The 14,125-nt window shown below is 46.1% G+C and overlaps 1 protein-coding gene across 4 annotated transcripts in view; it reads right to left on the reverse strand.

Moving 5' to 3' along the window:
* The window catches only part of UVSSA (UV stimulated scaffold protein A), a 765,945-nt gene that overhangs the window by 682,478 nt on the left and 69,342 nt on the right, over positions 1-14,125 (reverse strand). For all 4 annotated transcript variants that reach the window (XM_069632154.1, XM_069632155.1, XM_069632156.1 and 1 more), the window contains one exon: positions 8,763-9,093. In XM_069632154.1, the coding sequence (XP_069488255.1) occupies positions 8,763-9,093 (331 nt within the window). The remainder of the gene's footprint in view (positions 1-8,762; positions 9,094-14,125) is intronic.

Here is a 14,125-nt window from a genome sequence, read left to right on the forward strand (position 1 = left end):
GCCATACTACCGTTTCAGCCTCCGCCAATTTCTGTAACTCCCTCCACCATACCTCCACCAGTGGCTTGTGGCACTTCTTCCATCCCATGGCGATCCTCCGTTTTGCTAACACATATGCCAAGTTTCTCAGTTTCTCAACATGTTTAAGTTTCCGTGGTCTGGGGAACCCTCCCAGCAAGCAGGCCCAAGCCGTATCTATGACAAGCGTGACCCCTTTTGTCGCTAATTTTTGTGCCACTTCACCCCAGAAACCTTCGATTACTGGGCATGACCAAAACATGTGTGTCATGTCAGCGTTTTCCATGTCGCACTTAGGGCACGCCTGTCGCCCTGCATTCCGGAACTTGGATATCTTCAGAGGGGTCATGTATGCTCTATGCGTTATGTACAGCTGTATTTGTTTAAGTCTGGCGTTTCTTGACACTTTTTTGTGATATCCCAGGGCGCGTTCCCACATCCCATCTCCTATCAGGGCCCCCACCTCCTCCTCCCAATCAAGTCTCAAATGTGTGAATTCCTTCCCCACCTTGGTCATCACCATCTCATACAATCTAGAAATCTCATGCCCCCCTTCCGATATGTCATATATTACCCCCATAGTAGCATCTGGTTCCTCTGCTAACACTGTTTCAGGCCACGTTTTCCGAATTTTTTGGACCATCCTATGGTATGTAACATATTGGCCAGTGTGTAATCCCACCTCCTCCCCAGGTTCTTCGAAATCTCCAATGGTCCCCTCTTGCCAGATGTTCCCTAACGTTACCAGTCCCACAGATTCCCAGTAGGTTCTGATAATCACCCTCAGCTGCTTGTCCCCTCCTGCTAATGCAACCAGCGGTACTTGCAGGAACACGGGAATGGATCCGCCATCATCCGACACGCTGAACGCCACATTTTCCACCCCAACATCATCATCTTAGGGCGCTCCTTCATATCTGTTTCAGGCAACCATATCATTTCCCTTAAGTAAAATGGGGTACAAACCCGCCCAAACAATCTATGTTCAGGGGTCACTTCGTCGGAGAGCCAATTGGCCGCATATTGTAATTGACTTGCAATGTAGTAGACCTCAAAATTGGGCAGCCTGATACCTCCCTTTTTCGTAGAAGTTCTGCAACTTCCATAGCGCTACTCTATTCCGGGTACCATGCCATAGGAAGTCCCTGCACACACTATTCAGTTTAGCGAAGAACTCCTTGGGTATCATATGTGGGATATTGTTAAAATAATGTAAAAGCCTAGGTAGGACCACCATCTTAAGCATTGCCCCCCCGTCCCATCATAGGTAGGGGCACCTTCTCCCAAAACTTCATGCATTTTTGGATTTTCTCAACAGCTACCACGGTGTTGTGCTTATGTTCCTCTTCTGCGGTGTGATACACATCTATGCCAAGGTAACGGAAAGAACCAATCACCCATGGTCTCTGTAACACCGGCAACCTTTCCTCCGGGGTCCCTAGGGGGAATATACTGGATTTTTGAGGATTTACCGCTATGCCAGACAACCATGCGTATTTCTCCATCACTTCAAGGATATATTGAAGATTCTCTTCTGGGTATTTCAAGTATAATAATAAATCATCCGCATATAAGGATATTAGATGCCGCTCCTCCCCAACCTCAATACCTATCATAATCATATTGTTGCCTGAGGTATATTGCTAGGGGCTCCAGGGCTAGGATGTAAAGCATCGGGGACCAGGGGCACCCCTGCCTGGTACCTCTACCAAGCTGCCATCTCTCGGATATCACTGATCCCATTCGAACTCTGGGTAACGGCTCACTGTATAGCATTTCCGCCCACCTGATATAACCCGGCCCTACTCCGTAACCTCCCAGGGCTGCCAGCAGCCATGGCCACTTAACGGAGTCAAAAGCTTTAACTGCGTCTAGGGATACAATCGCCATTTCACCTTCATTTCTATCTGCCCATTCGATCACACGGTGGAGTCTCCTATGATTATGGGTTATATTCCTGTTTGGGACAAAGCCCGTTTGATCCGGGTGGATTAATTAACTAATTACTCTCCGCAATCTGTTTGCCAGGACAGCGTCAGTATCTTGCTGTCCTGGTTCAGCATCGACAAAGGCCTGTAGGAGCTACAGCTATACCCCAGTTTGTTGGATTTAGGAGGCGGTATTATGATCGCCTCTCTGAGTGACTCCGGCAACCTTCCTATCTCAAACGCTTTGTTAAGCATGTCTAGCAATGGGGGTAGCACTTCTTCTCTATATACTTTGTAAAATTCACTAGGCAACCCGTCTGCTCCTGGGGTCTTACTGGTGGGCAACTGCTTCACAACCTCCCTCAGCTCCTCCAGGGTAATCGGGGCATCAAGCTCTTCTCTCTCCTCATCACTTATCTTAGGTAATCCTATATCTTCTAGTGTTTCGGTTATCTCCTCTTGACTACTCCCCTCCTTGTCTCTGTATGGCACCCTATAATAATCCGCAAATTCCCTGTTAACTCCTTCTTGAGTGTCTACTACATCGCCATCTTCTCTAATTATTGTCCTAATCGGGGGTCTAGGGGTCTCACTCTTGTACAGCCACGCTAAAAGCTTTATCTCCTCCCGCGTGCTGTCTTTCCACATACTTTTTATAATTGAGGTTACAGAGCCTTTCCCACTGTTCCGCACATTGCTGTTGTAGTTTAAGTACTACCTCAGTGTCCACACTGTCACATTCTAATGTCCGTTCTAGCTCATCTTCAACTCTTTGTAGGTCAGCCAGAACCCCACATTGCAGGCCCTTTGACTTAGCTATGGCTGCCCCCCGCATCACCACCTTAAAAGCTTCCCATAGTGTACCCGCCGAGTCAACACTACCAGTATTCGTCTCAAAATAGGTAATGATCTCATCCCTTATGTCCTCACGAAAAACCGGATCTTTGAGTGCCTCTGCTCGGAGGCGTCACGTCGGGATCCACGCCCTCGGGGGGCAGTAATGCCACCCAAGGATCAGGGGCGAGTGATCCGAGAGGACCCTCGCCTTGTTTTCTATTTAGGTGCTCTCTGCCACCACATTCGGTGTGGCAAAAACATAGTCCAGTCTCGTGTGTAGCTGCTGCAGGGCAGAATAATGCGAATATTGCCTATCATTGGGATGTTTTGTTCTACATACGTCTACCAAGCCGAAATCATCTAGCAACACCTGCAATGCTTTGGCCGCTGGGGTGGGCCTATCAATCCTGCTGTCAGATCTATACACCTTGGGGTTCATTACACAATTGAAATCCCTGCCCCAAATAACCACGCTTCCCACACATAAGGTTAGTGCACAGAGACCTGAAGTATGCCGCCGTGTTATGGTTAGGGGCATACGTATTCACGATGCATACCTCTTTATTATCCAACAGCCCTCGCAATATAACCATCCTCCCGTCAGTTTCCGCCGTTTCATGCAGTAGCTGAAACGGGACATGAGGTGCTACCCAGACAAGCACTACCCTGGCGTAAGCAGAGTACGACAAACCCACCACAATCCCTTTCCATTTTTTCCCAACTAGCTCCAGTTTCTCCCGCGTCAAATGCGTCTCCTGCAACAGTGCAACATCTATCTTTTGCCTTTTCAAATACAGCATGACTTTATTCCTCTTCATATAACTGTTAAATCCCCTGACATTCCACGTCACTATCCTAAGATCTCCCACAGCGCTTGGATATCTTCCTCCCTCGTTCCCAACCAAACCCTCCCGGTCATGCTATGCAGATACAACCCTTCAACTGTTCCATGTAGGCTCGTATTTAAACTTAAACTCCCCACAACTATGTACAACCCAAACTTCCCACCTCCCTTCCCTCCCCCAACCCAACCCTTCCCCAGCAACACCCCCCCCCCCCCCCAACTGTTGCCTAGCTCCATCCCTGGATCTCAGGCACCCCCACATCTATCCCCGTCCAGCACAAACTTATGCTCAGGGCTCAGTAGGGTAAAGTCGCCGGGCAACGCTGTTACAACAAACCAGCAGGGAGCACTGGGACAGATTATGCAAACTGAAATATAAATAAAATGCATCGAAAGGCAACATGCGGGTTGGCACTTAACTATTAGTATTTCGGGGGTGAGTTGCCTCCATCCTATTGCTCCTATTTCCAAATGTATTACGCATTGTGTTAACTTTATGCTGCTTCCAATTACAATTTACCTACTATATTCCAGTCCATGACGGGCACAGGGCCCGAATGCTATCCAGTGTTCAACTAGTCTTGTTTCCCGGTATAATCCGGTACCCCCAATGTCCGCGGCACCAGTTTTTTAGCCGTCCTGTTCCTGCCGGTCACGGTCCACTTCTTGTTCCGGGCTACCCTGCAGAGCCAGCCACGTTGCCACCTCTTCGGGAGTGTCAAAAAAGCGCTCTCTGCCCTTATGTAGCACCTTCAGCTTTGCCGGGTACAGGAGCATGTACTTGATGCCTGCTGCTCGCAGCCTCCTCTTGACGGCCACGTAGCTGTATCTCAGTCTCTGCACCAGCATCGTATAGTCCGGGTATGCTGTAATGTTGGCGGATGCTCTCTGTATTGTTCCACCTTTACGAAAATATTCTAGGATCTTCTCCCTATCTCTGTAGTTCAAGATCCTTGCGATGATAGGTCGCGGCGGTGCCCCAGGTCGCGGTTATCTCATCAAGGCTCGGTGCGCCCGCTCCACCGTGAATCCCTGCGAAAGCTTACCTGCTTCTATTTCTTGTAGGATCATGTTTTCCACGTAGTTTGTAGGGTCTTGACCCTCCTCCTCCGGCAGGCCGATCATCCGTATGTTATTTCTCCTCGCTCTTCCCTCAGCTTCTTCCACCTGATTTTCGAGGTTAGCAACCTGCTGTTTGAGCACATGAACTTCGTGCTGACATCAGTATTGGTCTTTACAGCACTCTCCAACCCACTTGTTCTCTCCGCCAGCCCACTGGCATCTTGCCGTCACAGGGTAAGTTCAGTCCCGACCGCATCGATTTTGCCCTCCAGGGCTGTCTGCAAGTCCGCCATTGCCGCGCCCCATTTGGTGCTCAGCTCCGATATAGCCTCCAGGATTTGGTGTTTGTCTCCTTCTGGGGGGATCCGCTCCGATGTTGTGGGGGTCTTCTGCACTTTCGCGAAGACCTCCACTGTAGGTTGTTTGGTCTTGGCTCTCAAACTTTTCACTGACATGGTGCAACCTTGTCCACGTGTCTGGCTTCGGCCCGGCGCCGCTTAGTTGTTGTTCGAGTCTCTGTATATCAGCCTACACCAATTGTTACACACGAAATTGTTATTCAGGTGGATTTGTAACTTTCCCACGTCACAATTACTTCTCAGCGTCCGTGCCCGTCATCAGCAGGGTGCCGTCATCTGCATCTCCGGTACTTTTTCATGGTGCACCTATCAAAGGCCAATGGTACATACAAGATGCATATAACCATTTGCTGCGTCCAAGATCTTACGAGGCCGCTTCACGGTCCACCAGTGTGATCCTTTGTTCAGGATCAGTCACCAATTTGTTTCAGGCGTACAGGTCTCTGCGCCACTTATTGTGTCTGTATTTTCTCATTCTCATCCACTCCTCGGTGCGGATTCGGGATGTAATCCCTGCCTGCTCGACGCTTCCAACTTACTGCGGGAACGCTGTCAGTTTTCTTGTCCATTTCATGTATACATCGTCCTGGTCTAGTGGGAACACCAGGGCCGTGCCGCCTATCTCATGGCCCAGTGACCCAACGCTGTGTACATCCTCTCGGGCTATTCGTGGGCTTCTCTCCGGTAGTCGGCCACTCACTGTTTCATCCGCCGCTGCACGCCAGCAGTCCAGTCACTGCTGCCTGGCACCTGATTTGAAGTGCCGCCGGGGGTCCCTTTGTGTTGGCAAGCCGCCATCTTAGTATCGATTGCGCCGCTTCCGGATCAGGACACAAAGTGGCCTAATTCAATCTGCTGTGTCCACTTTCTCTCGCCGATACGCTCATCTGCTGCCTGAAGTATTCACCCAGATACCGTATCTTTTTTCCGCTGGAATCGGCCTTTAACACATGCGTTTTGCTTCGAATCAATAAGTCGGATCACGGAGCTCTGAGGAATCACAGCCTACTCCATGGCTGCTTGGCCACGCCCCTCCAGGCTCAAACAAGTTATAGGCAAACTGATACACCCCAATCAAACAGGCTACGTCCCAGGCAGGAATATAACCGACAATCATAGGAGACTCCACCACATTATTGAACAGACCGAGAAATGGTAATAGTCTTGTTGGATGCTATTAAGGCCTTCGACTCTGTGAGGTGGCCGTGGTTGCTAGCAGCCCTGAAAGAATATGGGATGGGGCAGGGGTACATAAGGTGGGCCAAAATGGTATATAGCTCCCTAATCGCCAGGGTTAAAACTGGTGCAATAATCTCAGACAAATGGTAACTTAGTAGGGGCACTAGACAGGGCTGCCCCTGGTCGCCCATGCTGTACATACTCGCCCTGGAACCACTGGCAATCTGCCTCAGACAACAATATGGGGAGATAGGGATCCCCACAAAGGGGGGACCACACCTCATATCACTGTATGCTGATGACATACTGCTATACTTGCGCTTCCCAGAAGAAAACCTATAATACGTCCTGGAGGTGATGGAACGCTACGCCACCCTCTCGGGCATAGCAGTAAACCCCAAGAAATCAAGCATGTTCCTTTTGAGGAGATACAGGTGGGCCCCGCATAGGAACCTACCGGTCTTGCCGATACCCGGGCAGACCAGGACATTACGATACTTGGGAATTGACATATCACACGGCCGAGGAAGAACACAGATACAACACAGAAAGGGCAGTGGAAGGCATAAAGAATAGCATGGGGTTTTGGTCCAGGCTACCCCTTGCCATGGTGGGTAGGGCGGCTTTGATCAAAATGGTGGTCCTGCCGAGATTGCTACACTTTTTCACGAACATCCCGTATATACCCCCCAAACGTTTTTTTGAGAAACTCCACAGCTTATACAGGGGCTTCTTATGGCATAACTCCAGGAATAGGGTGGCCCTTTGGAAGTTCCGAAACCCATGTGACAGGGGGGACATAAACCTACCGATTTTTGAGGTATACTACCTGGTGGGACAGCTCCAGTATGTGACTAGGTAGCTGTCCGAAGAAGAGACGGCCGAAGCCAGGTTACTGTACAAGGACACCGCCCCCTTTTTCCTAAGAGAGGTGGTGTGGTTACCTAAATCCAAGCTGCAGGGAAGGGCAGGATTATTGTCACTGGGGTGGGAAATTTGGAGCAAAGCATGGCAGATAGTGGGAAACCCGACCCCATGCTCCCTGCAGGTGCCGTTAGTGCCGCTATGTGGGGAGGACTTGCAGATGATAAGAGGGATCCGTAGATACTGGGAACCGATGGGCCCTGCGACCCTCCGAGATGTATGGCAGGAGGGGGAGGCACTAGACTTCCAGAGATTAATGGAGGATACCGGGGTGCACAAAGGCCAATATATCACCTATACTAGAATTGCGTGAAAGGTGGCCCGAAGCAGTGCTAGCCGAGCAACCCGATGAGGTCATGGAGACGATGTACAATATCTCAGAGGGTGGGCACGAAATATCCAGCATATATGAACTACTGATGTCTAGGGTGGGCAAGGAACCGCTCCAACTGAGGCAGGACTGGGAGGAGGAGGTGGGAGAACCTATGCAGGGTGGACAATGGGATAGGGATCTGTGGTACCACAAGAAGGTGTCCCAAAACGCAAGGCTACAGCAGATCCAGTTATATGTTACTCATAGGGCATATATGACCCCTAACAAAATAAGCAGGTTTGGAAGTTCAGTGACACAGAAATGTCCAAGGTGTGGGGAGGTGGAAGCTGGGATGACACACATGTTTTGGGCTTGCCCTGTGGTGGGTAGGTTCTGGACAGAGGTTAAGCTATGCCTGGCTGATAAAGGGATCACACTCGAGGTGGAGTCAGTTTGGGCATGCATGCTGGGGGGCTTTGCCAGACCATGCAACCTGAAGCACATCAGTAAGATGAAAGACCTGGCCTATATCCTGGCCAAAAGGAGAATCGCAATGGGCTGGAAGGCAGCGCAACAACCTCAGCTACCGTGTTTGGATTCATTTGTGAAAAGCCCAATATATTGAGATTCATGAATTCCCTGTGTATTTGTATTAATGTGCATGTATGTTTTTACATTTGGTGGGTTTGACATTTTATCTTTCTACCCACGTGCAAGCTAATATGTGCCAATTTCTAGACAAACAGTAACGCTAAAGTAACATATCCAATCCATAATTAACTACACTTTGATACATATGAAATTGCAACATGGCGCCCAGTTCACCGTCACCCCTAATTAGCAATACAGCACACGCAACATGATCCCCTCGTAATCATGGGCACTTTTCCTGACCACCCCAACATTACAGGTTAATGGTTCACTAAAACCGGTTAGCTCTGTCTTTCATCTGTCATTGCCAGATATCCGAGATCAGTGGTCAACACAAATACGTGTGAAGTGTTTTTTTATACCATCTTAATGCAAGAGACAAGCCATACTGGACAACCTCCAAGCTACTCACAGTAACCAAGGGGATTTGCACTATGCCTTGGACAACCTGCGAAGATGGCAACATCATACTCTGCTATTCTGTTTTACAACAGTTAACGGATTCTCTGAAGTTTAAACAATTTTTTAAAAATAGCACTTTAACCATGTTTGGTGATTGTAAAAGTGTATAAAAACTGTACACTATTTTTCCCAATGTTGGACAAACGATTGGGTGAAAACCTTAGTAATGAGATTACACACATTACCTTTTTGTTCTGCTTTAAGAAGTGATAGCCCAGTGACAGTTTCTTGTAGGCTTCTCCATATTTCTCATGCCACTCCTGAACTGACTTAATTGCCATTTTCTTCAGCTTCTGAGCTACTTCCCTTGGTGGTGGAAGTGGTTGCTCGTAGTCGGTTTCAACAGTGAGCTCTAAGAATTCCTGGAAGTTACAAATGATCAGCATCCGAAACTGATGCGACCGACTGAACAATTCATTGACAATCTGGAAAGCAGAGAAGCGGATTTCTGCATGTTCCTGATTCAACTGAGTTATGAGTAGATGGTAGACATGGCTGATATGCTCATCCGATGACCTTTGGCAATGATAAAAATACAAACATTATAAAATAGAAAATTGAGCACCATACAAAGAAATATTATTTGTATAGTAAACACTTTAGATAATTCTGTTCTTATCTAAAAATAGCACCTATCCTGGCATATTCAGGCATTGGAACATTTTGAATATTAACAAAATGATATGATACTACTCTTGGCAAAATATAGCCAAATTAGTACAAACACTATCAAGTATGCACAACTAGCCAACAGGAATGTTGTGATTATTACTTTTTTCAGGCATGTTGCTGGACAGCAATGAACAACATTTACAGTGCACAGATGTAGAAGACCTATATATGTGAAAGATGGTTTCTTGTAATGGGATGCATGTAAAACGATTGAGGTCTGTCATAATATACATTTGAAGGCGTGCTGCGCGGCCATTGCCTCAACATCGCTTTATTGGCCAACATAATTTGCTTCCTGTTCTGCTTCTTCCCAGTCTTCTTGGAGTACTCGTCCTCCAGTGATCCTGTTTCCCTGTGAGCAACTCCACTGAGCTATTTTATTTGAAGGATTTTAAAGAGATTCTCCTTAAGGCCCTGTGGTCGGGCCCTCAGGTATAACTCTGTGACTTGGGTGTTAATAGGAATTCTCTCAAGTTCATCAGGCTTTTCAAGTAGTAGTCGTGGCAGCCCAGGCCTGACTCAAAGGAGCTGGGGTGGTTTGATTGTGTACAATAGATAGAAAATAAGAGAAGGCTCACATACTATATTTGGATAAAAAATATAAACTTTATATTTATGAAAAGACAAAGAGAAAAACAATACACTAAAGGGCAAGTAACAATTTTTAAAACAGAGAAATCACAATGCAGCAAGTAACACCTTTGAATAAGAGTGCTTTTTGTTGCGTCACAGAGGGCCTTAACAAGTCACTGAGGTACCAAGAAAGTTCCAGAAGTTTTATTATCAAAAACAAAACGTGCAGGCTATATTGTCACTGGCTGCGAAAGGGTTTTTACGAAGTGGTGCTATGGCAGTCCCACTCTCTTGTCTCCTTACAATGCCTACCCTAGCCCAGGCATCCTTACTTCCCACTTAGTACTACTCGTCTGTAACCCCTACGCTCTAACTCCTGGCTTAGTCTGTGGATGTTTTCTCTAAAATGATGACTGTCTAATCTCCCTCTGGGACTTCCTACCTGTACGTAATCTAGCCATTTCTTATTGCTACAAGGGGGCTTGAAGGGCCTTACACCTACTCTGCTGGACACATACTTGGTCTGTCACCTCTTACCCACTCTACTCTCACTATTACACCCCTCCTCTTGCTCCTCTAAGCCCACTCCTATCCCTCCAATGTTTCACTCTACCTAACTGGCAACTCCACCCTTTGACGTTACATCTCCTCCCAATCCAATTCACTACTCCTACCTCCCCTCCTCCCACTATTACTCCCCTCCTCCCCACCAACACCCCCCTTCTCCCCATCAGCACTCCCCTCCTCCCCACTATCACTTTGCACTACAACCCCCCACTCATCCCCACTACCACTCCCCTCCTCCACACTACCACTCGCCTCCTTACCACCAGTACTCTTCTGCTCATCACAACTACACAAACGCCCTCCTTTCACACTATACATTCGCATCACAAACACTCCCTAGACTAAAGCTTGCTCTGCCTCATTCTCTTCCTCAAACCTCACACGCACAACCCAAAACCCCTGCTTCCTCTGGCCTCCTCCTAGCTCCAGAACAGTCGCCTATCCAATTGAGTTCTTTCTTTTCCTCCTGGGGTATCCTCCCAATGCCATTGGTTTTCAAAGGCGGGTTAAGCCCTGGTCTCTCTTCCCCAGGCGTGACCCCTGTGCAACAGTAACAGTGGCCTGTGCTGTATATCAGGCCATTCATGCCAAAGGGTCCCTTAAAAAGGTATGTGAAAGCCATTCAATTTTTTTTATTCACCTCTAAAAACCCTCACCCCTCCCCCTACCCCAGAGTCTTTGGTGATTTAGGGGTTTTGTGGGGAACTGCTACTTGGAGGTAAGCAGGGATAGGCCAAGTGGAGTACTGCATGCCGTGTATGGTATCCAGCTCCGGTCTCTGCTTCCTTAGTGCTGCAGACAGCCAGATTTCTGCATGCCAGTTGTCGCACGGGATTGAGTCTCTCTCCCCCCACCTCCCGCCACATTAGCTGCTACTATTGTCCAGGATATTTCTCGGTCGGTGTTTGGGCCACAGGGACATTTCTCTCATTTTTCTGGTTCTTGGACTCTGCAATAAACAGAAAAGCCCTAGCAAGCATCTTTGATTCCAAGTACGGTATTAGGCGCAGCGTTATTGCAAACTTTTAGGCAGGCACAGAGGGGGGCAGGGTATAAGTTGAATCCCCCACAGCGGTCTACCCCTCAGAGCCTGTGTTGTAACTTCAACTTTTTGTGTTTGTGATATCTATGTGTGACAGTCGCTTTACTTTTAAAGTGCAAGTGGACATGCTTTGAGTAAAATGAGACATCCTGCAATGCTCTTTTCATGATGATCAAGCCAAGACTGGCTCTGGAAGGCGTTGTGTTAGGTCTTCCCATCCTCCCCCTGACAAGGCCAGGATACATGTCGAAGTCCTTCCTGAAAGGGAAACCACAATAACAGATATGCAAAACGCTTTTCAGTTTAGACAGGCAACTTCACATTTAGGCCAAGCAGGCTCAATATTGCTGATTGGGACGGTACCAGGTAATATTATCCCCATATCGTCGTAAATAATATCGCCGGGAAAAGGTTGTGGCTATATTATATGGGTGACCATATATATGGGAACAGGGGGGGAAAAATTTCAAAAATAAATAAATTGAGGGGTTGCGGGGGTGTCCCCTGCAAGTTCCATGCAATAATGTCGCCACAAAAAACGGCCATTTTTCAGCAATATTTTTGCATGGCGAGATTTCTGTGGCAACATCATTACATGGAACCATTGGGACAGTGTCTGATGGGAGAAAGTTACCTCAGTGTGAAAGGGCCACCAAGAAACAGTTCCTGGAGTTATGTTGTAGGGAGACACTCAAGAGTTCAGGAATGTGAATAAGTCAATTTTCTTTTATTTATTATTTGTTTGGCTGATTACATTCAACCTTTCAAATTATTTCTTACAAAAATAACTTTTCCATTCATTATTTCATATTTGATAGTACATACTTTCCTGTTCAAATTCAAATTCATACAGTCCTATTTACAGTTTATCATTATGTGATTTTACATCTTTACCGAGTGAAGTGAGAATTCATACCTCATCTGGAAATAAACCATTTAAAAAGTGAACAATTGCTTTTCTCACAGACAATTTTGTAGTTGAAAAGAGGCGACGCCATATGTCCTCATGATTAGTCGGTGCATAGATGTATAGAAGATTTGAGAAAAATAAATGTCTCCTTGGTTTCAGATTGGGACAAGCGACTATGATATGCTCCAGTGTCTCTTTTTGTTGTTTATTTTTACAATAACGACAGATATTTCCCTCAGGAGATATTTGTTTCCTTCTAGCTAAAATATCATTTGTGGGCCATAGGTTTAACTTAAATCTTAAGTTTTTATTTGTTAGATATGGCGAAGGAAATTTGACCAAGTAATCTGACATTTGGCGATGCCTCTTATGTCCAAATAATGCAATATTTTTTTTTATATGCAACACATTTGTCTATATTCACAATCCAGTTATGTTGGTGCTAATTTCTTTTTTGCCTAAGATGTTAGTTAGGTGGAGACTCATTAAACATTTACGAAAGAAGGCAAATCTTTTCCATGCAACATGGTTTTCCATCGATAACAAACCCAATTCATACCGTAAAATGGACAATGGTGTTCATATGGGTAATCTTAAAACCTTTCTCCAAAATCTGCCTTCAAGCAAGTACCATTTTGGTTGTTGAATGTTTAATAGTGTTTCCATACCGTATACCAGAATAGGGACAACCTTTTGTTCATAAAAGGCCATAATATGTTTATATGAAAATGTTCCATACTTATGTATCATGATTTTTGCTTGAGAAATTAGCATTGTTAATTTGCAGTCAAGAATCTTCAAATGGTTCACATATGACGTAGAATTTTTCACATAAATACCCAGATACTTATAATCAGATACTGTCTGCAACACCTTTTGATTAATGTGCCAGTTGTACTGTTTATGACAATTTGCCATCTTTTTTTTTACATATTAGTATCTGTGTCTATTCCTGGTTAGCAGATAGGGAATTCGCATTGGTATAAAGTGCCAGGCCATCGAGTAATCTCTGCAGTCCACTCAGATTTCACAACAGGAGGACTAATTGTCCGCATATAATAGCCACGGTATGCTTTGAGTTCCCAATCTGGGCGCGTCTGATGTGATGTTTTGAAAAGTTTCGCCAATGTCAAGTATAAAAAATATGAAGAGAGTTGACGCTAAGAAACACCCCTGTTTTAGTCCGCGATCTGTTCTAATGGGGGCGGTTAAGAGTCCCTCTATGTTCAATCGGACTTGCAGCTGCGTATCTGAATGCAAATGCATAATCAATGCAATTGGGGTGGACGGACAGCCATACCAATAAGGTTTTTGGTATAGGATTTGGCGATCAATCGAATCAAAAGCCATTTTAAAGTCCACAAAGGTCATATACAAGACTGGATTTTCCTTTGCACATTGTATTTTCAACATATTCAAGGCTACAATATTTGGGATTGTGCCCAATCCCATCACGAATCCGGACTGCAGATGATGTTGAAAACCGGCTCTCTGTGTCCAAGTGTTAAATTCTCGCAGAATTATCCTGGCAAATATCTTACTTGGTGCATCCAGCAGAGATATTGGACAACAATTTGCTGGGTTATTACGATCTCCCTTTTTGTAAATGGGTATAATAATAGCACATTTCCATGACCGAGGAATTTTCTGCGTGAGATTGAGGTTATTGAACATATCAAATAAGATGTTGGTCCAGAGTTCTGGATGTTGTTTCAACATCTGATTTGACAGGCCATCAGGCACTGGGGCTATAGATCTACTGGCTTTGTTTATGAAATATGCTA

Source organism: Ambystoma mexicanum, chromosome 6q (genome assembly GCF_040938575.1).
Source record: "Ambystoma mexicanum isolate Mex_15411 chromosome 6q, UKY_AmexF1_1, whole genome shotgun sequence".
NCBI classification, from domain to species: Eukaryota; Metazoa; Chordata; class Amphibia; order Caudata; family Ambystomatidae; genus Ambystoma; species Ambystoma mexicanum.